The 27,567-nt window shown below is 39.0% G+C and overlaps 1 protein-coding gene across 9 annotated transcripts in view; it reads right to left on the bottom strand.

The window, feature by feature from the left end:
• dennd4c (DENN/MADD domain containing 4C) overlaps positions 1–27,567 on the bottom strand; it is a 186,961-nt gene that overhangs the window by 91,014 nt on the left and 68,380 nt on the right. For all 9 annotated transcript variants that reach the window (XR_009928275.1, XM_062449584.1, XM_062449583.1 and 6 more), the window contains 6 exons: positions 21,852–21,997; positions 21,233–21,271; positions 20,612–20,742; positions 20,377–20,509; positions 17,421–17,627; positions 13,669–13,797 (listed from right to left, as the gene is read on the bottom strand). Coding sequence is in view for 8 of the 9 variants with exons in the window: in XM_062449584.1 (XP_062305568.1) it covers positions 13,669–13,797; positions 17,421–17,627; positions 20,377–20,509; positions 20,612–20,742; positions 21,233–21,271; positions 21,852–21,997 (785 nt within the window). In the remaining variant the exon portion in view is untranslated. The remainder of the gene's footprint in view (positions 1–13,668; positions 13,798–17,420; positions 17,628–20,376; positions 20,510–20,611; positions 20,743–21,232; positions 21,272–21,851; positions 21,998–27,567) is intronic.

Below are 27,567 nucleotides of genomic sequence, written 5' to 3'. Positions count from 1 at the left end.
AGTGCCGAAATTGTACTGTCGCCGTTTGGCTTCCTAAACAGCGGTGGGATTCTGTTTTTCTCACCCTGTCGCATAAAGCATTACAGTGAGCTACACTGGTTTGAAAACTACAGGTATATAATTATAATTTCACCAACGATTCGTTTATTTGTAATCTAATGTCATAATAAATCCTAAAACTAACATTTATTTGTGACGCACATTTATTATTTAACGATTGAATACGATGTATCACAGACCACTGTCGTATGTGTCGTCCAACAGAGGCTAATGATGCTAATGCCTCAGTGAAATAGCAAAAATGAACTACTGTTTCCGAAAGTAGATGTAGGCTACTAATAATATCACCATATATCGTACTGCACATTACATTTCACAATTGTGTCTTTTATCACAATGTTAAATGAGCAAATAGTTTAGTTTTGTTTTTGTTGACGCTTTAAACTCTCAGTTGGAGACAGCAGCGGCTGGTCAATAGAGGCCGCTTGGGCGCCGCTCTACCTGGTGAAAAGTGTTTTTGATTTTTGTTTTTCATGTAATATATTTTTCTCAACACAGGGCTATATCGCATTTTGCGTTGTTACTGACAATGATCGCTACCAGTGAGCTTTTTATGAATGAGCGATTTTCCACTAAATAAATGTCAAGCTTATTTACGTTATGGGGGCATATTTTCAGTTAGCAGATGGTACTGTTTGAATCGCGATTCCATCTTCTACTGCCGGTAACGTCGTAGAATAATCTTCAAAGGGTTCTTTATTAATGAATGAATGCAATGAGTAGGCTAAATGCCTGAAAATATCACGAGAAGGGAAAGACTTAAAAGGACGTTTAAATCATAGAGATTAGGTCAATTTTTACACCGGTCTGCCAAATTTATTCGCTTTGATTCAACGATGAGGCTGCCTCTTGCAGGGGAAATGAGAAGACATCTATTTCATTCTACACTTCACTCGTATTTTGAGTTGTAAATGAGCAGCAAAAAAAAAATGCTTTTAAATCTATGGAATCTTTATAAATAATAAGTATGCATTTTTATATAAAATATACAGAAATATCAGTTGTAAAAATGTCATTAAAAAACAGACCCCTGTGCAACCGACGCAAGCAAGCACACCCTACTATTTCCCCAGAAATTGTACCTTCTCTAGTTATTTATTTTCCCACCCCTAAGGATCTGTCAAAATTTGGACTACAGAGACAACGTTGATGTCAAAAGTTTCGTCTTGCTCGCGATTGAGTTGCTTGTATTTTTATTTACATACCGTTGCATGGTTTAACTTGAAATTACGTTTTTGTGGCAAAAAGTGCCTTTTGTCAACAAAGGGTACTCAGTGCTAGCCTACGTCATAACGTCAGCACACGTTAGCAACGACGCATGGATACAACGTGCATAGATGTGCTGTTGCACAGCGAGTATCGTATCGTGCCGTGGTGTACACGCAGCACATGTAGGTTACATGTAAGCAAATCAAGACTTGCATGTACAGTAAGTAATGTCACATTAAATAATGTATTTAAACTCAAGCTTGTGTGGTGCGTCGCTGTCTTCAATGCCACAGCCTAAACTTGATGAACGTTTTTCATTTCCGGAGCATTCAAAAAATCCCCTTAAATTTGGCTAGCAACAGCAGCTAGGCTAACTTGCTCGTAGCACAATTTATTGAGGTCAGCTTCTCCACCGTGCAGGGCTCTAGTCTAAGATCAAATGGTCGTATTTGGCATTGTTACTGACAATGATCGCTTCCAACAAACTTCTTTTGAATTAGCCATTTCCGCTTAAATAAATGTCAAGCTTATTTACGTTTTTTGGGGGCATATTTTCATTAAGCAGATGGTACTGTTTCAATCGCGATTCCATCTAGCTAATAATATTGCCGGTGAGAACGTTGTTACTTAAAAAAATATTGTTTCAAAGGTGGTTCTTAATGAATTAATGCAATATGAGTGGGCTAAATGCTTGAAAATATCATTACTGTAGAAGGGAAAAACTTAAGGTGACGTTTTATAGGTTAAGTTCATTCTACATTTATAGTACATTTAGTCATTTTATCAGACGCCCGTATCCAGAGCGATTTACAGTAAGTACAGGGACATGCTACACTTCACTTTTTGTATTTTCAATTGTACATGAGCAGCAACAAATGTAGGCTATGCTTTTAAATCTATGCGATCTTCATAAATAATAAGTAGGCATTTTTATATAAAATATACAGAAATATCAGTTGTAAAAATAGCAGTTGATAAACGGACCCATCTGCAAGCAAGCACACCCTACAATTTCCCGATAAATTGTACCCTCTAGTTGGGTGTGCTTTGCCTTCGGCAAGGGCTCAACCTTTGTTCTCTATCATATATATTTCTTATTGTTTCTTTTCGCCCCCCTAAGGATCAGTCAATATTTGGACTACATAGACAACCTAGGTGTCAAAAGTTTTCGTCTTGGTAGCGATTGAGTTGCTTGTATTTTTATTTGTGTTTAAGTAGAAATTGTTTTTTTGTGCCAAAATGTGCCTTCTGTCAACGAAGGGTACTCAGTGCTAGCCTACGTCACTACGTCAGCACAGGTTAGCAACGATGCATGGATACAACGTGATAGAGACATTCTAGCACGCAAGTTGGAGCTTGGATTATCAGTGAAAAATGCCAACCCCCAAATTTACCAACCATTGGGCTTTGTTGAGACAGCAATTTCGACTGGAACTGCCATCTCGGATTTTTGATTTAGGTCGTGAAAGTCTTTGTAAATTGAGCGAGTGCGGGTCGCCCGTGAGACTGCCTAGACGGCAGCCATGCAAGCATCATAGTAGCCTAGTATTTTTGTAATTTTATAGCTCGGTCAATTCTACACCAAAAAACAGAAGGAGGGCAATGTTATGACGATATGACGAATATCACTAGAAGGGAAAAACTTAAAGGACGGACCCACCTACAACCGACGCAAGCAAGCACACCCTACAATTTCCCCAGAAATTGTACCATCTCTAGTTGGGTGTGCTTTGCCTTCGGCAAGGGCACAACCTTTGTTCTCTCACATATATATGTATTATTATTATTTATTTTTGCCCCCCTAAGGATCAGTCAATATTTGGACTACATAGACAACCTAGGTGTCAAAAGTTTCGTATTGGTAGCGATTGAGTTGCTTGTATTTGTATTTACCCTCCGTTGCACGGTTTAGGCTCAAGTTAAGTTTTTGTGGCGAAAAGTGAAGCTAACAGTGGCTAATTTGCTAGCCACAGTCACTGACGTTACTAACATCACGAAAACACGCGTGACTACCTGTAGCAGAACATTCGTTTCACATCTGTTAACTTGGGGGATAGCTAGGCTAACTATAGCTTTACTGCAAGGCAGCTGCAGAAACGCCACAAGCAAAGAGGCCAGGGTGATAACTATTTACTCATTTTACTTTGTGATGTGAAACACAATTGTGAAATGTAATTTACAATATTAGCTGATATTATTAAGGAAGCAGGCCCACATCTACTTTCGGAAACAGTAGTCTACTATTTCACTGAAGCATTAGCATCACTACATTAGCCTCTGTTGCCCGGGCAACACATACTACAGTGGTCTATGATGCATCTGTTTTCAATCATTAAAATGAACATTCCTCACAAATACATTTTCGTTGTAGGATTTATGACACTACATTACAAGTAAACGATTTGTTAGTGAAATTATCATTACCTGTGGTTTCAAACCAGTGTTGCTCACTGCAACGCTGTAGCCTATGCGAGACACACTACAAAAACATCTACACAGCTGTTTAGGAAGTCAAACGGCGACAACATGTTCGGCACTCCCCTTGCTTAAATCAAAAGTCTTTCAATAGGTGAAACTATCTGACTACTAACCTGAACTTCATTGCCACAGCCTAAACGTTGTCAATCTGTTCATGAAAATAATTAATTTCAGCCTAAACCGTACAACGGAACGTTAAATCCAATTCAACCAACGCAATCGCTACCAAGACAAACACATCAGTAGTCTAGTACTGTACTGTAGTAGTACAATTTACCGGGGCAGCTTCTCCACACAGGGCTATATCGCATTTTGCGTTGTTACTGACAATGATCGCTACCAGTGAGCTTTTTATGAATGAGAGATTTTCCACTAAATAAATGTCAAGCTTATTTACGTTTTTGGGGGCATATTTTCAGTTAGCAGATGGTACTGTTTGAATCGCGATTCCATCTTCTACTGCTGGTAACGTCATAGAATAATCTTCAAAGGGGGTTATTTATTAATGAATGAATGCAATATGAGTAGGCTAGATGCCTGAAAATATCACAAGAAGGGAAAAACTTAAAAGGACGTTTAAGTCATCGAGATTAGGTAAATGTTTACACGGTTCTGCCAAATTTATTTGTTTTGATTCAACTATGAGGCTGCTACCGTATATAGCCGATCACCATTCCCTCTTGCAGGGTAAATGAGAAGACAACTATTTCATTCTACACTTCACTCTTAGTATTTTGAGTAGTAAATGAGCAGCAAAAAATTATGATTTTAAATCTATGTAATCTTTATAAATAATAAGTATGCATTTAAAATCAAATATACAGAAATATCAGTTGTAAAAATGTCATTAAAAAACTGACAACTCTGCAACCGACGCAAGCAAGCACACCCTACAATATCCCCAGAAATTGTACCCTCTCTAGTAATTATTATTATACATCTTCTTCTGCCATGGGAGTCTAAGGCAGCCCCTAGAACCGTATTGTCAGAAGTTGTGAAATTTGGCACACTCTTTGGGGCCAGTCCCCTCATCAATTTCACCAAGTTTCATGTCTCCATTTCAAACCCTCTAGCGCCACCAATGGGTCAAAGTTGAAGGTGTGTTTAAACACTTTTGAGCCACGTCTCATTTTCGAAAATGAGGTATTGTTGTATTCCCTGGATCAAGACGAGTCCAACGCACTCTATGACGTCATACCCAATTATATAGATTCTCCGCCATTTTGAATGTTAAGGAAAAGTGTTTTTTCGTATCTCCTCCTACATTTTTTGTTGAATCTTCTTCAAAATTGCCACAGATGATCTTCAGACCTAGCCTCACAAAAGTTATCATATGGATTTTTGATTTTCGAAATCGTTTGTTAGTTACAGCCAATCAAATTGATGTGGACGAATTGATGTGGCCGCCATTTTGAATATAACGTTTTTTCGCTAACTCTCCTATAAAGTTTGTCCAATCTTCGCCAAATTTGGCACAGATCATCTTCAGATCTTCAGATCTTTTTTGATTTTCTAAACCTTTTGACTGGAACAGCCAATCAAAGTCGTCAACCAAGCCACCATAAAAGAAGTGAGGTCATATCAGCAGCCCTTTACTGCATTGACACCACATTTGGTATAGGGACTAGGGACCCTGTTCTAAAGAGGTCCAATAGATCATGCCATTTCACCTCTAGGTGGCGCTGCAATAAGCAAAACAATTGGCACCAATTATCTTCAGATCAAGCTTCACAAACGTTTTCACATGGTTTTTGATTTTCAAAATAGTTTTTCCGGTAAATGATCAAAGTCGGCGATGAAGCCGCCAAAACAGGAAGTGAGATCATATCTCAGTAAATATTTGCTGAATTGACATCAAACTCGGTACAGGTGCTCGGAACCCTGTTCCAAAGAGGTCCACAAAAGGTTGTGTCATCTAACCGCTAGGGGGCGATCCCGTGTCTGACACATGTTAACTTGTGATACCAGCTGAATTGATGCGGCCGCCAATTTTACGTTTCATAAAAAGTTTTTTCCCTATTCCTCCAACAAAATGTATCCAATATTCACCAAATTTGGCAGAGATTATCTTCAGACCACAATCACCTTGACATAGGTCAAAAAAATAGGACTGAATTACAGCTGTTTAAACTTGGGCCAAACCGCTTGCCAGTTGAAAAACTGATGATATTTTTACACAGTAACTGAACACAGTAATTTCCAGCACTGAGAATAATTCACTAGGATAAATTGGTGTCCTGGCAAGGGCAACGTAGCCAAAGCCAACGAGCCTGCCATGTCACTGGTTTTCTGTCTAAGACACAAACTATCAAAATTATTTTAGATTTTCGAAACAGTTTGATCGGTACAGCCAATCAAAATCTGCGGCAAGGCCGGCAAACAGGAAGTTGGGTCGTATCTCAGCAAATCTTTGATTGGATTCAAAGCTGCATTTACTCAGAACCCTGTTCTGATGATGTCTAAAATGTTTTTTGTTCATTTTACCTGCTTTACCGGTTTGGACACCATATTTTTGTATTTTTATATTGTAAATTACGGCAACTTATATTTTATTGTATATTTTATTTAATTCTAATTCCACTTAGTACTGCTAGTTTATGTATCCTTAGTATAGATAGTCCACATATTTACATTTTAGGTCCCTATATGTTTATTGTATGCACCTTCCTGCCAAAGCAAATTCCTTGTCTGTGCAAACTTTCATGGCGAATAAATCCCATTCTGATTCTTACTTCCTACATTGAAAGTACACAGGAGTTCGCTCAGCCTTTGCTTGTTGTCCTTGTTTTTCAAAACTTTGTCTCAACTAGGTAGAGGTGTAGTCAATGGTCTCATGGTCCTTGGCAGACACCTGCAAATATTTGTCAAAGATGACAAATGTTTGGGTGTTGTAACAACTAAGCCGATGTCCCATGCTGGCTGCAAGATCTGCCACTGTCCCAGACGATGGCCAAACCACATGATAAATGAGCTGAGATGCATCCACAATGACAACATCTGGGGCTGGGATTTGCAAACTGGAATTCCAAGCTGCTGGACAAGCACTGACTTATTGCCCTTTCGGAGGCATCCATTGTCATCAATGATTGACATAAAACTAGACTATGCTCCCTTGCTTTACCACATGCTTATTACAACAGCTAGCTGCAACAGCTTATTTGCATAAAAACATGACCGTACCTCAAAAATGTAAACAAATTTAGGTTATCAACATTCACAATGTGAGTTTATTGTGTTCTTCATGAAAATAACCTTCAAAATAACCTTCAATTTAATCCGACATTTATCAAAAACATGTCTAAATGTATCCAAAATTGTTATACAATTACCATTTTGATGTCTGAATGTGCCAGAATTGAATTTAGCATCCTCTAAAACCTAAAAAAAAACTTAAATATTGTAGAAATTGGTCACACAGTGCAAAATCTGTTGTTAATCTGGACGATTCAGCGAATTATGCAAATTGCTCAACATATGAAAGTTGGCATCCAGCATCCATTTTTTTTTTTCTGCAATAAAACCTTGGTGTACTCAACATTTCCGGGTTCACAATGGGACTCTATGGGCTGACTACTAGACTAGTATGTAATCACAGTTATCCACCGTTAGCTTCACTTTTCTGCACAAAAACTTGCCTAAACCGTAAAACGGAACCTTCCAGCTGATACAAGCAACAATTTTAGGAACAAGACACACATTTCAATACAACAATGTCTATGTTTTGCAAAAATGTTGGGACTAGTTAGGGTGGGAAGATAACAAGAAATAAAAATACATGAGAATACAGGTTGTGCCTTGCCAAAGGCATTTACAACCAATAAAATACTATAAATAGTATGAATAATAGCAGGATGTTATGTCACCGTCAAATCTTTTTCATTATTATATATTTTAATACATCTAGAAGTGAATTAATTTAACTCATCAGGGGGTATGACCAGGTAAAACATTTGAATACATATTTTCCTAGATATGTGTTTTACCACCCAGTATTTTAAAATGTGCTAAATCACACCAGGGAAAGCTAATTTAAAGCTACTTTGCTCATGTTTTAGTTTAATTGCGCATTCGGCCATTTATCCCCTGCCTTTCAAGGCTGCTGCAATTCGCCTTTCAGCAGATGTAAAGGGTTCCCTTGCACAAGTCTGTCATTCAGACAAAGGTTACATAGCCTAAATAAGATATTACATTTACATTACATTTAGTCATTTAGCAGACGCTCTTATCCAGAGTGACTTACAGTAAGTACAGGGACATTCCCCTGAGGCAAGTAGGGTGAAGTGCCTTGCCCAAGGACACAACGTCATTTGGCACGGCTGGGAATCGAACTGGCAACCTTCTGATTACTAGCCCGACTCCCTCACCGCTCAGCCATCTGACTCCCAGATATGTCTAGCAAATATATATAGTTTATATTTAGTCAATAATTATTTGCAAAATGATGGGAAAAATGTAAGTGAATTCTATAAAGGTATTGGCTTCACATGGGCGCTTGTGTGTTGATTGGTGAGCGCAATTCTTATGTCATGACAGAAGGAAAATGTATTGTAATCGTAAAATTCCAATAAGTTTTGAAAAGCGTAACAGCCTAAACCATTTATGAATATAATAAAGTAGACCTTATAAAAGGAGATGATGGCATGGGCGGGGGCTGTTATGATAATTGGATTCACAATAGTGAATTATTTATAATAATTAGAGATACGGACAGACTACTGGGCTTTGTGACTCCTCGATTCAGCCAGCCACACTTTGTCTCCACTCTCTTAGCAACGACTTCCTCATTCACAATCAAAGCCCCCCTTTTCTAATACTCTCTGCCTAACATTATAGCCCACTTAATAAAATAGCTTACAATAGCATTTCGGAAATATTGAGAGGTATAAATGAGTAAATAAGAATTTTACAACCTCTTACATCTGGCTGCAATGAATGCCAATATTTCCTACAAAGAGTGCATGAACTTAACAGTAAGTTAAATTACATGTTTTCTTGAGATCAGAATGGAATGCTTGGAATGTTGGGTAACTGGATTTGAGCTTTACCGTTTTACACATAATGCACTACTGCTCTTGTGTAACTCGCCATCCACACTTGAAACTGGAGTCACAATGATACAGTAGGCTAATAGCCTACATAAAACCACAATATACATTCCCAACCATATTATATTCTCCACTGTATATTACACAATGCCTGTATTGTAATTCCAAAAGTTGTTAATTTAAATAGGCTAAGCATGTAACATCAAATAAGCCTATAGAATTTAACTAATTACACTTGGCTCTCATTTTTGCAATAGCCTTCTTGGGCCGTGTCCTGACAATAAATGAAGAAGATTAGCCTACATATTTTGCCAGTATAAATGGATCTAATTAGACCATTGAAAGTTTATCATCATGTCCCTGTGCGTTTATACTTTGGTTTGGGGACAATGAAGCCATCAGTCAGCCGACTATAGGCGTACTATAGACCAAATGCAGTCTAACCCACATCGTATGTGACAACCTTTAGCCAATAAATATTTTTTTTCAGAATGATTGAAGGAATAGACAACCAACGTAATGAAATAATCACAGACTAAAGGTCTTTGCACACTGGATGCGTTTTTTTCATGCGATTAATTTATAAATTAATAATAATTTTCAAACCTGTATCTAGTCAATGCAAGCTTTCACACTAGAGACTAGGGATGTGCATCTCCATCACTGAGGACGATGCGATACACATCTCGATGCACTGCCAACGATCCGATACATTAAAGATACATAAAAGCAACTACTAATGCGATACGATACGATTCACCCCTATTGCGATGCAGTGCGATTCGACACGATGCGATTCAATGTGATGTGATGCGATGCAAAAGAATATGATGCAAAGCAATTTAATATGGTACATAATGATTGATTTCTTTGTCAGACAGAAAATCATCAATTAACTAAACAAGTGAAAGTTTTACTTCACATATTAAACAAAGTCTCTGACAAAAGATAAAATAACATCAGGCCTGGACCTTGCCTTAAACCACTCCTTCTTTCCTGTTGTATGTGTTCTTTGAATGTAAAAAAGGGTAAACTATTACTGGCAGTCACAAGCTGCTGTAAACACTGTCATAACACCACACACGAAATTGAACTCATACAACCTACTTTAAGGTTTTTCTCAATGACTCAGCTATCTCTCGTCTTTGTCGTACACAACAGGGATTTGTTTCTCGGAGAATAGCGTCCTATTTTTGCTAGAGGTACCGGTGGAGCTAGCCACTGACTGTAGCCATAGCTGAATCCGAGGGGGAGGCAGACGTCTCCACACAAATACCATGTAGCCTCTTCAGGTGACTACCTAAATTAGCCGTGCTGCCTACCCTACTTTATAGCAGCACAACATATCTTGCCAATTGCATGGGTCTTGTCAAATTGCCCATCTTTCTTGTAAAATCCGAAGTGTTGCCAAACCTTGGATTTATTGCAATTCGTAGGAACGTGTAACTCTTCCTCCGCCATGACACTCGCCCGAACACGCCTCCAACTGACGCGAAACTTGGCCGAGAGACTTGACGAGAATCGGCCACTGACAGCAGTGATTGGAGATGAGAGCACGCTTAAGAAACAGTTAGAGAGGAGGAATCTATCTAAATATAAAATTATTGGTCACATTTCTAAATACTAAAGGTGTTAGCCTACACACAATTCTATATAAATACATTGGATTATACCGACGCAAAAATGTTAGAAACGATACATCGCGATTTCATCTCACATTGTATCCAGTGCACACTTTTTTGATCCGGGCAATCGCATCGTGAGCTTTTATGACGATGCACCGATGCGAACCAGTGAATCTTCCCATCCCTACTAGAGACGTTATTTCTCTGAGCGATTTTGCGTAATTTATTTTTTCGAACCAAGGTCGATTTTTCTGAGGTTTTGCGTCAACATGTACACATCTGACCAATCAAAACGCATATTTTGATCAACTCAAATAGTCAAACTATCAAACCACTTCTCAGCACCCTGTTTTATATGATAAAAAAGAAAAGAACTACAAGGACAACAAGTTTAAAGTCAACGTATGGAGAGGAATAGCACAGGAGATTCAGTGTGACGATGGTGTGTGTATATCAAGCTTCAAATATAAAACATATTTGTTTAAACTTCCAACTACGCTAGCCAATGTTATAGCTAGCTAACTATAACAATCTTTTCTTCTTCATTACAAAAAGCGCTTTGGAAAATTATTTTCTGATTCTTTTTGTTTTCTGCCTCAGATTCTATTAACTAAAAGAAGCACCAGCTCATCATCGCTTGATGTTGAGTCCATTGTTGTTTTTTCCTGTGGCACAAATTATTTTAGAACATTAATAATGTATTTGCAAAATCGCGTTGTGCTTGATGTGCATGATAAGGCACTCATAAATTTTGCGAAATATTCATCCGAATTATTCGCAATGTCGTGCCGTTTATTCGTGTCGCGTCCAGTGTGCAAAGACCTGAACAAAGACCCAAACAAAGACTAACAAAAGACAAGTTCATTTTCCGACCTTGCCTCTAGCTCCGTGCAAGAAGTGCCATCTAGTGATCATTATGTGTCAGTAATAACGTCCCTGTCTGAAGACTCAGGGGTCTAACCTAACAGTGCTTTAAGTAGGAAAAGTAGTTTAAGTAGGCGCTTCTAGTGTTAATGTGAACAAATGGTTTATAGCTATAATGTGAATAGCTATTGTATAATGTAGCTATTGAATGAATAGTAGGAAAATACACACACACACATATATATACACACATATATACACACAAATATTTGGTTGCGCCACCTAATATATTTTGGGCAGTGAAGTTAAAAACTAAACATTGTCAAACATTTTGCAACATTATTGGGAGTGCATGCCTTTGGCAAGGCATTTCTCTCTCAAATTAATAAAAACATTTTCCCACCCATAAAACTCAGTAAATGATTGCACTACATAGACAATGTAGGCGTCAAAATGTTTATCTTTGTTCCGATTGTGTTGCTTGTGACCGCGCAAACATTTTGTTTGACGGTTTAGGCATAATTAAAGTTTTTGTGGAGAAAAGTTAAGCTAACGGTGGCTAACTAGCGAGCCAATCACAAATGTCACGTCACAAACCCACACACCATTACCCATATTAGAACAGTTTAGTAGCTCATTAACTTCTGGGAGATAGCTAGCTACCTAAAACGTCAAGAGAGCTGCAGAATGGCCACAGGCAAAGGCATGTTAGCTAGTTATGTTTCCAGGCTGTGATATCAACACCCTATATTTTTGTATGCCCTTCGACTGGTTATCTCCTGCAATTCCCACACAGCGGTAGTCTAGTAGTTAGCTCAGCTGTAAAACATACTTACCGGTCCGAGGGTCAGGTCTGCATCTAGGAGCAAGTACCCTCTCTAGTTTATGTAACTGTTTATAAATGCGGCAACTCCCTTTCTCATTGGCTATCAATTAGGTGTGCGTTGGTAGTACAACTGTCTCAAATACAGGTGTTCTACATTGTGTAGAAATCTGAAGCAGCATGCCTAAATGTTCATACACGTTAGCTTTCAAACAGAAAGTTATGTACATGGGTAATAAATACTTGGGTTGAATTTAACCAATTAAATAACCGTTTTCAGATTTTTTTGGTGCAGCGTTTATACGAGGGCGGCGTTTATTACACAACGTTCATTTTTGGTGCAGCGTTTATTTGAGGGCGGCGTTTATTCGAGGGCGGCGTTTATTCAAAGAAATACGGTACATTTAAAATCATAATAACATCTCCACAATAATACTGGTAGTCACTCCGGCCAATGTACATGTCTGTTACAGACCACCCGGCCCCACATTAAAGAAAGGAAAAATTATCTGGCCCTCGCAGAAAAAAGTTTGGGGACCCCTGGTCTACAGCACTATCATGAATGTGTTAGGAATTTCAACAACAAAAAGACCAACAACTTCTCAGACATGACTGTCATTATATAAATTACACAGCATTGACCATGGAACAGGATAAGGAATAAATTACAGTGTTTCCCCTACCATTATATTAGGGGGGCGCCCCGCCCCCCCAACGGCAACCCCCCCCACCCCCCCGGAAGGTCAAGTAAAAAAAAAATGCTTAAAACTTTTTTTATATATTTTATATATAGCGCCCGATCACAAAATAAGTAATTTCAGGTTACCTTTCCTATAAAACAGGTGTATAGCTTGCTCTTTTATTAAACAATTAAATGGCCTTATGTTATTTATCTTATTTACATGATGGCATGTCATTTCTGTCTCTACATGGTCGCCCCCCCAAAGCTGTAAACCTAGGGGAAACACTGAATTAGCAATCTCTTCTGTGTCATTCCATTTACATTTAGCAGACACTCTTATCCAGAGCGATTTACAGTAAGTACAGGGACATTCCCCCGAGGCAAGTAGGGTGAAGTGCCTTGCCCAAGGACACAACGAAATTTAGCACGGCTGGGAATCGAACCGGCAACCTTCTGATTAATAGGCTGATTCCCTAACCTCTCAACCGTCTAACTCCCCATTCCTTAACACATATACATGTCAATACACGGTGGTTGTGGTTTAATGTCCTTTGAATACGGTATAAATATCGACAATGATCCACAGTATTCCCGGTTCATGGTCTGACTCAGAACTGTGACTCCAAAGAACTGCTAGACTAATAAAAATTACACACTGTGTTAAGTCAAGCTGCTCCTGCGCAACGCTCAAAGTCAGTAACATCTGTACATTGACAGTATGCTAAAATAGCTTTTGGTTACAGAAATAAAAATAAAAGAGCAGAAAAAAGTAGTCCACAAAAGAAAATGCGATTAGACTTTGCAACTTGACCAAACTTAGACACTTGTGTACTGCCACATACACCACAGTTTCAATTAGCAAACATGTAAAGATTTTGTTACCTTGTTGTAGTATCCATAGGTGATAGCATTAGGCTGTACACCAGCCCTCTTCATCTCCACTAGCACACGCACTGCCATGACAGGAAGTCCCCACACACCACACAGCTGCATTACTACACGATAACACACCTATAATGTTGAAAAAAGAAATATTAACTTCTGTCTGTCTGTGTTCCAGTCTGTTTTAGTGAAACAACTGTGAAACAAATAAGTTCTTACGATGTCATATCATAGTGGTACCATACACAGTGTTTCCCCTAGCATGGTTTTGGAGGGGTGGCCCTTGTTATTTACACGTGATTGCCTGTCGATGAGTAGCCTACACTAGATCCACTGGCAGCGACCACATTTGTGTGAATTCGCCTATTTGCTCCTCGCCAGTGATGTGGGGCTGGGAATAGCATTTACTTCCTTGCATATACTGTACTAGTTATGCTAACTTGATTAGTCTTTACTGGCAACATACTGACGTTGCTTGTCCACAAATGTGACACGCTCATCGAAATCTGAAAATTGTTGAATAATCAAATTCCAGGATCCTGCTTTCTTGACTTATCTTAGATATGCACCCAGTATTTTTTTTCTTTTTCAAAATCACACAGGGAAAAGCTAGTTTAAAAGATATTTTCCTCCTGTTTCTGTTCAAATGCTGCCATCTGCACATTCAGCCATTTTTTCCCTGCCTTTAAAGGCTGCATTTTTGTATCAGCAGATGTTGCAAGATTCCTTGGACAAATATGTTATTCAGACTGTTATAACCTAAATAAGATTTATGAATAGCAAAATATGTAGGTCTATAACCTATGCAAAATGATGACAAGAATTTAATTGAATTAGGGGGTCAGATGGCTGAGCGGTTAGGGAGTCGGGCTATTAATCAGAAGGTTGTTGGTTCGATTCCCGGCCGTGCCAAATGACTTTGTGTCCTTGGGCAAGGCACTTCACCCTACTTGCCTCGGGGGGAATGTCCCTGTACTTACTGTAAGTCGCTCTGGATAAGAGCGTCTGCTAAATGACAAAATGTAAATGTAAATGCAAAATGTAACTAGAGAGGGTACAATTTCTGGGGAAATTGTAGGGTGTGCTTGCTTGCGTCGGTTGGACAGGGGTCCGTTTTTTTAATGACATTTTTACAACTGATATTTCTGTATTTTATATAAAAATGCATACTTATTATTTATAAAGATGACATAGATTTAAAAGCATTTCTTTTTGCTGCTCATTTACAACTGAAAATACGAGTGAAGTGTAGAATGAAATGGATGTCTTCTCATTTCCCCAAGAGGCAAGAGGCAGCCTCATCGTTGAATCAAAACGAATACATTTGGCAGACCGGTGTACAAATTGACCTAATCTCTATGATTTAAACGTCCTTTTAAGTTTTTCCCTTCTCGTGATATTTTCATGCATTTAGCCTACTCATTGCATTCATTCATTAATAAAGAACCCCCTTTGAAGATTATTCTACGACGTTACCCGGCAGTAGAAGATGGAATCGCGATTCAAACAGTACCATCTGCTAACTGAAAATATGCCCCCCAAAACGTAAATAAGCTTGACATTTATTTAGTGGAAAATCGCTCATTCATAAAAAGCTCACTGGTAGCGATCATTGTCAGTAACAACGCAAAATGCGATATAGCCCTGTGTGGAGAAGCTGCCCCGGTAAATTGTACTACTACGGTACAGTAGTAGTACAGACTAGACTACTGCTGTGTTCGTCTTGGTAGCGATTGCGTTGGTTGAATTGGATTTAACGTTCCGTTGTACGGTTTAGGCTGAAATTAATTATTTTCATGAACAGATTGACAAAGTTTAGGCTGTGGCAATGAAGTTCAGGTTAGTAGTTAGATAGACTTTTGATTTAAGTAAGGGGAGTGCCGAACATGTTCTGTCGCCGTTTGACTTCCTACAGCTGTGTAAATGTTTTTGTAGTGTCTCGCGTAGGCTACAGCGTTGCAGTGATACACTGGATTGAAACCACAGGTAATGATAATTTCACCCACAAATCGTTTACTTGTAATCTAATGTCATAATAAATCCTACAACGAAAATGTATATGTGAGGAATGTTTATTTTAACGATTGAAAACAGATACATCATAGACCACTGTAGTATGTGTTGCCCGGGCAACACAGGCTAATGTCATGATGCTAATATTTCAGTGAAATAGTAGACTACTGTTTCCGAAAGTAGATGTACTTCCTTAATAATATCAGCTTATATTGTACATTACACATCACAATTGTGTGTCATATCACAAAGTAAAATGAGTAAATAGTTATCACCCTGGCCTCTTTGCTTGTGGCGTTCCTGCAGCTGCCTTGCAGTAAAGCTATAGTTAGCCTAGCTATCCCCCAAGTTAACAGATGCGAAACGAATGTTCTGCTACAGGTAGTCACGCATGTTTTCGTGACGTTAGTGACGTTAGTAACGTCAGTGACTGTGGCTAGCAAATTAGCCACCGTTAGCTTCACTTTTCGCCACAAAAACTTAACTTAAGCCCAAACCATGCAACGGAACGTAAATTCCAATAGAAGCAATGCAATCGCTACCAAGACGAACCTTTTGACACCGCCGTTGTGTATGTAGGCCAAATATTGACTGAGTTTTAGGGGGGCGAAAATAAACAATAATAATAAATAATAATATATATGTGAGAGAACAAAGGTTGTGCTCTCGCCGAAGGCTTGAGCACACCCAATTACATGAAATGCATTTGCTTCACTAAATAGACATTTGTGTGTAGACAGGTAAGCGCAATTCTAATGTTATGACATTAGCGGCAATAATAATTGAATTGGTAAAAGGAATTATCCTTTAATTTGTAAAGCGGACAAATAAATGTATTTCTGAAATATCAAGAGGTATCAATGAGTCCAACTAGAAATATCAGAGTTGGCCAACGTTGAAAAACGTTACATTTCTAACGCATGAAAACATGAATTAATGTTTGTAAAAAAAAAAAATTGTTGGCAAGTGACCATGGTATAAGCGGGATGATGCCCGACGAGGTGTCCATCATCACCTGATAATGGACGATGCGGAGGGCATTATCCCGCTTATACCATGGTATAAATCACATCACGCACGACGCAGCCACAACTCAACTGGAAGCTTAGGTTAACAAGAACAAATTATGAGTATTTAGTAATCCTAAACATGTTGTTTATTATATTGAGTGGCTTCTTCTTCAACACTTTTGTAATATGCAAGAAAATTTAAACTGTAAAAAAAACACAAAAAACGTTTTCGGCTTCTAGCGGACAATATGGAATGCCGACAAGAGCCCCTTTTCACTGGACAATGTCACAAATGCTCAAAAAAAAACACATAGAAAAGGGTTCACTTCTCTTGCTAAGCTACCTGTTCGCGCTGCAAGGTATCTCACACTGCCTTGCGGGGCCTGTCATGTGACTTCCATTGAAAATGAATGGGAGGCAGAATTAGGTCTACCGTCCCCCCTGAAGGAAATCCTAGGGGTAAACACTGCATAAATCACTTAATCTGGCCATCTTAAATAATGCTACTTAAATATATCAAAAACCTTAATCTGTCTAATGTATTGATTAAATGATGTGTATAAATGTATCACTGAATCTACAAATGTAGTGATTTTTCCTGGCCCTCATTTGCCAGGAAGGAAAGTGATCTAGCTTTGTCCCAATGGGTGAGGACGGGGAGGAACTGTTCGAAAAGAAAATATAGAAGGTTGCACATAAGAGCATACAAACACACACACACAAACAAACCTCATCCAGTACTTCCACCTCAGAGCTCCGCATCTTGAGGAGGACGCTGTAGGCTTGCTGCATGGCACGTTCTTTAGACGTGGCTAGACGCACTCCTGCAGGCAGACAGGTGAACCACAGGCTGTAGCAGTGGCTGAAAAGACATTTTGCCCAGAGTAGAGGGTTGGAGTAGAACCTCTTTGCCATCTTGTATGCAAGCTTGAGCTCCTGAGTAAGAAATAGAAAGAATCCAGATGTTATGTACTCAATATATTTAATGGGACAGCGTATATTATTTATCTCACTAACTGGCAAGGGCACATATATTCATATATTTATTTACGATATGCTAATGAGGTTGTATGAACAAGCAAAACTTCCGACGCTAACTAGCTAGCAACATTTACCAACGAGTCAAGATATGAAAATGCCTTAGAGTTTTTTGGAGAGGCTGATTTGTAGGGGGTGGGGAAAATGTTGAATTTTGACAGAAAAAATTAAGCGGATGAAGACAGGATTGGCAAAATCGACAAAGGACCGGAGGAAGTGGCGGGAGGTGACAGGCAAGCTCGCAGCCATTGAGGCGATTTGGAAGAACTCAGAGGGGAGGACTCCTTTTGATGACCGACATCCAAGACCACGTCCACAGAGTGTGGAGTACCAGTCATCCATATGTTTACTCCCAACGTTAATGAGCATAGTAATCGATACATATAAATATGCCCATACTGTGAGAGCAGCTGGCAAGTTGGTGTCGCATTCTCACTTCTGCGACTTCAAGCCCACTGACCGAGCGGAGATGGAGGCGTATCTTGCGATTCAAATACAAATGGGACTGGTTAACAAACCCTAAATTCACAACTACTGGGATACTGACCACAACAACCTTGGCTAGAGGCCACATTTTTCTGAAATCATGTTGAGAAATGGCTTCCAGTAGTTGTTTTTTCATAGGGAATAGCAAATACTTTCTTTTTACCAAGAGACTTTGCTGGGGTTTTTGTCCTGAAGAATAGGGTTACATAATCTAACAAAACCATGTATCAATGTTATGCAGATACATAATGAAGCATATGCAAGGTATGAACATTTTAAGGCCACAACCCTAAAGTTTCATTCCATTCACACCTCTCTGTGAATAAGCTTGGACAACACCCAACCTGAGGAACTGACCAATGAACTCTCACACCTACACAAACACACTCCCTCTTATTTTGATTATAAAAACCAACAACGAACAATCATTTGTTGAGTCCAGTGACTCAAGTCCACTATGTAACTATTGTTAGTGCTACTACATAGACTGTCCAAGTTATTATCCGACTCCCTGATTCTCCCCCCTCTTTCCGCTCTCTTTTAACCTATCCATTGTTTGTTTCCAATTGTTCATTTTGTAATCCAAACTCAAGTATTAAACCCATAACATATCCAGTACTTTTCATTATATTTTGATTTACCTCAATAAATGATTGTGTATCATTTTAACTTGCGTAACTAGTATTAGTGAATTTACTTACATTTTCTGATCTGCTCTACTCTTAAAAACAAATTAATTACTTCAGAATAAGCTACCGATTATTACATATTAACTTTAGGTTTCCTTGGTGGGGGTGCTTGACGGTTCGGCCGAGACCCTTTGCTCAGAGCCAAAACTACCGAGTTGCTGCATGTCGACATTGCTGCAGACCTAGAAAACTCAAGTGTCACAACAACACTGTGAAGTTGCTGCGTGCCAGCATTTCTAGATGCGGACGGGGCAACTTATGTGTAACACCAACAGTCAAGAAGCTGTGTGCCTGCTCGTGGTTAAGACCTCCCGCTCTGAACCAACACTACTAAGAAGCAAAATGTCAACCTTCTGGTATGAAACAGCAGCCTCGAGTGTAATACCAGGCACTGAATAGACACCATTGATATGTCCATTTATTAACAAACATACAATGAAGGAGAGAACTGAGTTCTCGATCCCCACCGCCACAATGCCTATCTCTTCCTAGTGCTTGCTCCGCCACGCCACTCTCTCAGAGATTTCAGAAGGGTAAGGACCAAGGGAGCCTAGCCACACCAAGAGAGTAATCTGCTTCTAACAGTTGGGCAGAGAATGCGTCATCAAAAGGCTCTTTTTCTTAGAAAAAAAACACAGAGTTTGCCTCTCCTAAACAGAGAGACTAGTGCCGGCAGCATATTCCTGAGGGCTCGCCAAGCCGTCCCAGGTGTATAGAGAGACAAGGCACATTAACTATTTTGTGCATCTCCCCTTCCACTTGCAAGACGGCACCTGTACTTAGATCTGTAAAGAGCTGTCAGTAGCAGGGGCGAGGAATATTTCCAGTCAAAAAAACATCTAGAAGCTTTTCAGTTATTCTTTTCTTCAAATTTCAACCTGCGCTGAAGTTTTTGGGAGAATGAGCAGTGGGCTAGCACCATCTTACATAGGGAACCTGCAGTGGATACATATTAAGCATAAGTTGATAGTTGCCTTTGCAACAGGGTTAAAACACAAGGAGCTATAGGGCAGAGCTCCATTATATACATTACATTTACATTTAGTCCTTTAGCAGACGCTTTTATCCAGAGCGACTTACAGTAAGTACAGGGACATTCTCCCCGAGGCAAGTAGGGTGAAGTGCCTTGCCCAAGGACACAACGTCATTTGCCACGGCTGGGAATCGAACCAACAACCTTTTGATTAATAGCCCGACTCCCTAACCGCTCAGCCATCTGACCCACTATACAGAACGCAAAGGTGCGTTGAGATGTATATAGTTAAGAGATAGTAGTATGGGGCACTTACAAAAGTCAAAATCATTTAACATCATCTTAAGTAGATGGTGTTTGATACATTTGATCCATATTCAAAAATATATTCAAAAGTGTTTTTGATGCCTTCATACCCTACACCCTGGGTACAAACTTATTTTATTTTTTTTGATAATATGTTGAATCCACAGACCACAGAATTAAAGTTTGTTTGTACCTGCTTGGTCCTCTTGGCCACAAGTGCGGGGCTACTAGACTGGCTTGCATCTGCACTTTTCCCGCTCTGTGGTGGTCTCAGCTCTCCAGGACAGTGAAACAACTCCAATTTCAAACGTGGGAAACTCTGATAACTGAGACAGAGAGTTAATTAATGTGTGTTCACAGCTCTTGTGTATCCTATAGGCATGGGCGATATGATCTTTAGGTATGTGTAATTCTCCAATGAGGCACACCTGAAGCGAGCAGGGGGATTAAGTGCGTCCTCAGCAGGGGGTTCAGGAGGCATGACAAAGACTGTATGTTCACTCTTTTGTGATTCATCCAGCTCCATCAGTTTAGTCTCCTCTGAAGACTCACTTTCAACCTATGGAAAGAGGAGACATGGTCTTTGTGGTAAATATCAATGCAAAACTTGACATTTAGGGTTTGATGCGCACAACCCAAACTGGGAAATTAAATTGTAAACATGACAATGTGACATGTCATTTAAGCATTTCATAAAACATTTCAAGCATGACAGTGTTGTACTAGATAGCGCAATGAAAATTAGAAATTAAGCACGCTGCTTTTTCTTTTTTAATTGATGGGCATCATATGTGTGTTCCTTCACAAAAATTGCAAAAATGCAATTACTTTGTTACTTTAATACTGATTTATCATTTGACCATATACTTTAATTTATCAAATGAGGATTGTATTCATCCATATGTATTTGAAATGGAACCACAGATGAAGTTCCTTTATGTATTACTTCAAGAACATTATTACATGATGACATCTCTTCAAAAGCATTGAACCACAAAACTCCTTGTGAAATATAGGGTGCTTCAAAATGTCATTAGAACTGTGATTACCTTTGTGCCCTTGTCAGTGCCTTTATCAGAGGGGAAAAGCTGTGAGGGGGGAAACAGTGTTAATTTGAAGAAATACAGATGATCTTAGTCCATAAAAGGGAAAGACCTAATAATATTTGAAATTTACATCAACCCTGACTGTGAATCTTATCCCAAAACTGCTTTCCACACACACCTATTCTAGAGGCAAATTGCAACACACAGTATATAGAAAAAAGTTATCTTTGGTCTTACATAATCACAATCAGTTGTCTTATTTTGTCATTTGTGATTATAGTCTTCATCACATCAACTTTCATAATTGTACTCTTTGCAGTGAACTGCTTTGGCAAAACTGCTTAACAAACAAAGGGCAACAACACTAACCGGATGAAATGTACTTAATTCAGAGAAGAAAAAAAGAAAGAAAGAGTATACATGGGTTTGTAATGTTACTGTTAATGAATTTGTGGTATAAAAATACCACTTGGTTACATTGAGCAAATTCACAGAATTGTTTAGCAAGAAGCAGTGTTTCTTTTACAGAACTAGATTAATAAAACACTCATTCTACAAAATGTGTGTCAATATGGGCCAAGACCAGGGTACACAGGAAGCTATGTTAACAGCCTATTTTCACCTTTTCAATGCAGTCATCAAAGAAGGCCAGGCCAGTATCCTTATCACTGACAAAGGTGCACTCTTCGATGAAGCGAATAAAAATTTGAGTCTTGGTCAGTTGAGAGTAAAACTTCTGATGGGCACGGTCCCTGCTCTTTAGAAACCCTAGGGAAAGGAGAGCATGATCAAGTTGTCAAGGCTAGGGTCAAAAGACACAATATTTCATAAAACCTGGAAGGGGTTAGAACAGGGATGGAAATGACATTTTTTGTCCACCCACCACTGTGACTGGTGGATTTCAAAATCTACCAGCCACTCTGTTTTTACCAGCCACTTTCTTGTTTTTAACCGACAATGTGTAACTGCATGTAAAAATTAATACTACAAGATCTACAATACTTAAGCAGTTTATTTAATCTCAAGTCTCAATGAAACACTGACACTTTCTCTTTCTCTCTTATACATACACAAACCACAAACTGATATACATTTCATTAAATGAGTGATGAATGAAACTATTAGTTTTGGCATGGTAAGGTGAACCCCATTATCGTTTCATCCCGCTCCACAGTCTGGCATCTACACAATCTTTAGCTCATAAAAAAGAACGAGTCGTGCTTAGCTACCAAAAAAAAGTTTGTCGCTAACATTCCAGTCGATTGTCGATGCGTCTATGTTTTATGCAGAACTAGTTTCTTCAGAGCGTAATAGGATTTTGGTGGCACGGTTCGACACGTGATCGTTCTACACCAATAAGGTAGCTGCTTTTTGTCCACATGGATGGATATGGTTGGCAAATAGAGGATGGGACCTTGCACGTCACCTGGATGACCAGAAATTCGGCCCCTGACAGTGTTTTGCATGTGATACACTGCGGCTGCAAAAGTGCCTGTGAGACAGGCAGATGTTCCTGTTTTTCTCTAGGATTGTGTTGCACAGACTTATGTCGTTGTTGTAACATTCAATTCACTTGGGAGTACAACGGCACTTAGGAATGATTGGCTGGACCTGATGTTAGTTAGTTAGTTGGAAGTCGCTTTGGATAAAAGTGTCTGCTAAATGCATAAATGTAATTCATTCATTCTTCCACGAATGAAAACAACACTGATCAACCATAAAATCAATCTTTATGAAAAGTATGAAATATGATATATAAAACTGTACAAAACAGAAAAAGGAATAACAGATTAAGGACACACAATCCTCACTGTCAGGACAGTTATCTTCCAGTTCCTCCGTTTCTTTTGTGTTGGCACAATTACAACAACGACTTAAGTCTGTGCAACAGTCCTAGCGAAAAACAGGAACATCTGCCTGTCTCACAGGCACTTTTGCAGCCGCAGTGTATCACATGCAAAACACTGTCAGGGGCCGAATTTCTGGTCATCCAGGTGACATGCAAGGTGTCCCATCCTCTATTTGCCAAACATATCCATCCATGTAGACAAAAAGCAGCTACCTTATTGGTGTAGAACGATCACGTGTCGAACCGTGCCACCAAAATTCTATTACGCTCTGAAGAAACTAGTTCTGCATAAAACATAGAAGCATGACAATCAAATGGAATTTTAGCGAAAATCTTTTTTTGGGTGGATTAGCACGACTTGTTCTCTTTTAAGAGCTAAAGATTGTGTAGATGCCAGACTGTGGAGCAGGAATCATTTTCTAAAAGACTTTTTGTGGTTCACCTTGCGGCCTAATACAGAGCAGTACATTATCAGATTTGTCTTGTCGTAAACTAACCAATCGCAGGATTCCCCATTGTCTGCTTTTCTCCATCATTCTTTAAAAAAACTTTTTTTAACTTTCGCCTCTTTGTCCACTGGCTCCTCCTGAGATGTTTTCTCAGCGGACCTCTTAACGCCTGCGATGTAACGCCACATTTTTTGGAAGGTGCGCCGCCTCTAAAGTGTCGTGGTGAAACAGTATGCTATTTTTATGAAACAGTATGCTATTTTATTAGGATTCCTTACGGAGGAATCCTAATAATAAAACTAACAATAACAATAGGTTTCCTCCTTACGGAGGAATCCTAATAAAACTAACAATAACAATAGGTTTCCTCCTTAGAGGAATCCTAATAATAAAACTAACAATAACAATAGGTTTCCTCCTGACGGAGGAATCCTAAATATAGATGAGAGAGAAGAATGATTGTGCTCGCCGAAGGCTTGAGCACACCCAATCATATATACTGTATTAAGCTACAGAGTAACATTGTTTGTAACATTTTTGGTCGGTGGTGTGCTGCAAGATTTTTCCTATGTGAAAAATTTGCCGTGGCTCAGAAAAGTTTGAAAAACAATGAACTAAGCTCTCAATGCCACACCAACATGGAGACAGCTATCTGCTGCTTGTCCGATTATTCATTTGCGAAAATTACTAATAATCTTCTTGCCATCAATTAGCCTTTGTTTGCTTGGAGAGTAGGGCGAGGCTGTAGCTAGTACTAAAGAGTGCTGTGAGGCACAAACCTCACTTACGCTTTGGACAAAAAGAGCCACACACCTCCAGGACATTATCCAGCCATACAACCCCGCTCATGCTCTTTGCACTGCAACATTGGGTTATCTTGTGACCACTGCACATAGAATGAAAGACTCTTGCACACCCACCATGCAGTGCTTCTTTTTCTGTTCTCCCTGTTCAATTACTATGTCACTACTGTCCTTTGGACAAGGTCTGAAGACGCCCCTCTTCACCAACCTGGACTAAATACTTATTTACCTAAGGACACAGGAAGCTGCACTTATCTGTATATTACTTCTCGTTATACCTGAAAAACTGTCCTTTTACTGCATGTTGTATTTGAAACCCGATGTACTTGAGATATGATGCTGCTCTCTCAGCAAAATCTTTACACGCAAGGTGAGTTTTCATTGTTAGTCCTCACTGCTTACAAATGAACTGTTCACAGTAATATGACAGTTGTCATCATTAAGCATTTCATATGGCAATGATTGATCTTTCTAATAATATTGATTCCTCCATTGCGGTATATTGGGATTACAAAGCTCTGGATAAGAGCGTCTGCTAAATGACTAAATGTAAAGCAAAAAAAGCTACCGGGTTACAGAATATGTTGACATTGAAATTTTGCAGGATGTGTATGAGCTATCAAAGATATCGGCCATTGGCCATAACATTACTGTCAGACAGTAAACTAGTTAATGTAAATCTAAGTCAACAATGCAGTTCTAATTTGGTGTTAGACGATACTTATTTGTTTGGACAGCGTTCTCCGATACTTCAGGGAGCTATTAATTTTTTTAAATATATATTTTTAGGGCCATAGAATTATAGACATCTTATCATTTTAAATAATTGGGTGTGCTCAAGCCTTCGGCGAGAGCACAACCTTTGTTCTCTCACATATATATTATTATTCTTATTATTCTTTTTGCCCCCCTAAAACTCAGTCAATATTTGGCCTATATAGACAACGTAGGTGTCAAAAGTTTCGTCTTGGTAGCCTTTGAGTTGCTTGTATTGGGATTTACGTTCCGTTGCACGGTTTAAGTAGAAATTACGTTTTTGTGTCGAAAAGTGAAGCTAACGGTGGCTAACTTGCTAACCACAGTCAATGACGCTACTTACGTCACTAACGTCACGAAAACTCGCGTGACTACCTCTAGCAGAATATTAGTTTAGCAGCTCGTTAACTTCTGGGAGATAGCTAGGCTAACTATAGCTTTACTGCAAGGCAGCTGCAGAAACGCCACAAGCAAAGAGGCCAGGTGATAACTATTTACTAATTTTACTTTGTGATATGACACACAATTGTGATGTGTAATGTACAATATAAGCTGATATTATTAAGGAAGTACATCTACTTTCGGAAACAGTAGTCTACTATTTCACTGAAGTATTAGCATCATGACATTAGCCTGTGTTGCCCGGGCAACACATACTACAGTGGTCTATGATGTAGCGTTATCTGTTTTCAATCGTTAAAATAAACATTCCTCACATATACATTTTCGTTGTAGGGTTTATTCTGACATTAGTAAACGATTTGTTGGTGAAATTACCATTACCTGTGGTTTCAAACCAGTGTAGCTCACTGCAACGCTGTAGCTTACGTGAGACACACTACAAAAACATCTAGCTTACACAACTGTAGGAAGTCAAACGGCGACAGAACATGTTCGGCACTCCCCTTACTTAAATCAAAAGTCTATCTAACTACTAACCTGAACTTCATTGCCACAGCCTAAACGTTGTCAATCTGTTCATGAAAATAATTAATTTCAGCTTAAACCGTACAACGGAACGTTAAATCCAATTCAACCAACGCAATCGCTACCAAGACGAACACAGCAGTAGTCTAGTACTGTACCGTAGTAGTACAATTTGCCGGGGCAGCTTCTCCACACAGGGCTATATCGCATTTTGCGTTGTTACTGACAATGATCGCTACCAGTGAGCTTTTTATGAATGAACGATTTTCCACTAAATAAATGTCAAGCTTATTTACGTTTTGGGGAACATATTTTCAGTTAGCAGATGGTACTGTTTGAATCGCGATTCCATCTTCTACTGCCGGGTAACGTCGTCGAATAATCTTCAAAGGGGGTTCTTTATTAATGAATGAATGCAATGAGTAGGCTAAATGCCTGAAAATATCATAAGAAGGGAAAAACTTAAAATGACGTTTAAGTCATAGAGATTAGGTCAATTTTTACACCGGTCTGCCCAATTTATTCGTTTTGTTTCAACGATGAGGCTGCCTCTTGCAGGGGAAATGAGAAGACATCTATTTCATTCTACACTTCACTCGTATTTTCAGTTGTAAATGAGCAGCAAAAAAAAAATGCTTTTAAATCTATGTCATCTTTATAAATAATAAGTATGCATTTTTATATAAAATATACAGAAATATCAATTGTAAAAATGTCATTCAAAAACGGACCCCTGTGCAACCGACGCAAGCAAGCACACCCTACAATTTCCCCAGAAATTGTACCCTCTCTAGTTATTATTTTTTTTATTTCTTTTTCCCCCCTTTAAAACTCAGTCAATATTTGGCCTACATAGACAACGTAGGTGTCAAAAGTTTCGTCTTGGTAGCGATTGAGTTGCTTCTATTGGAATTTACGTTCCGTTGTATGGTTTAAGTGGAAATTAAGTTTTTGTGGCGAAAAGTGAAGCTAACGGTGGCTAATTTGCTAGCCACAGTCACTGACGTTACTAACGTCACTACGTCACTAACGTCACTACGTTACTAACGTCACGAAAACACGCGTGACTACCTTTGGCAGAACATTCGTTTCGCATCTGTTAACTTGGGAGATAGCTAGGCTAACTATAGCTTTACTGCAAGGCAGCTGCAGAAATGCCACAAGCAAAGAGGCCAGGGTGATAACTATTTATTACTTTGTGATATGACACACAATTGTGATGTGTAATGTACAGTATAAGCTGATATTATTAAGGAAGTACATCTACTTTCGGAAACAGTAGTCTACTATTTCACTGACGTATTAGCATCATGACATTAGCCTGTGTTGCCCGGGCAACACATACTACAGTAGTCTATGATGTAGCGTTATCTGTTTTCAATCGTTAAAATAAACATTCCTCACATATATATTTTCGTTGTAGGATTTATTCTGACATTAGTAAACGATTTGTTGGTGAAATTACCATTACCTGTGGTTTCAAACAAGTGTTGCTCACTGCAACGCTGTAGCCTACGCGAGACACACTACAAAAACATCTACAGTACACAGCTG

Source organism: Osmerus eperlanus, chromosome 23 (genome assembly GCF_963692335.1).
Source record: "Osmerus eperlanus chromosome 23, fOsmEpe2.1, whole genome shotgun sequence".
Taxonomy (NCBI): Eukaryota; Metazoa; Chordata; class Actinopteri; order Osmeriformes; family Osmeridae; genus Osmerus; species Osmerus eperlanus.
Note: the sequence above shows the minus strand (reverse complement) of the source record. Positions and strands in the feature narration are given on the sequence as shown.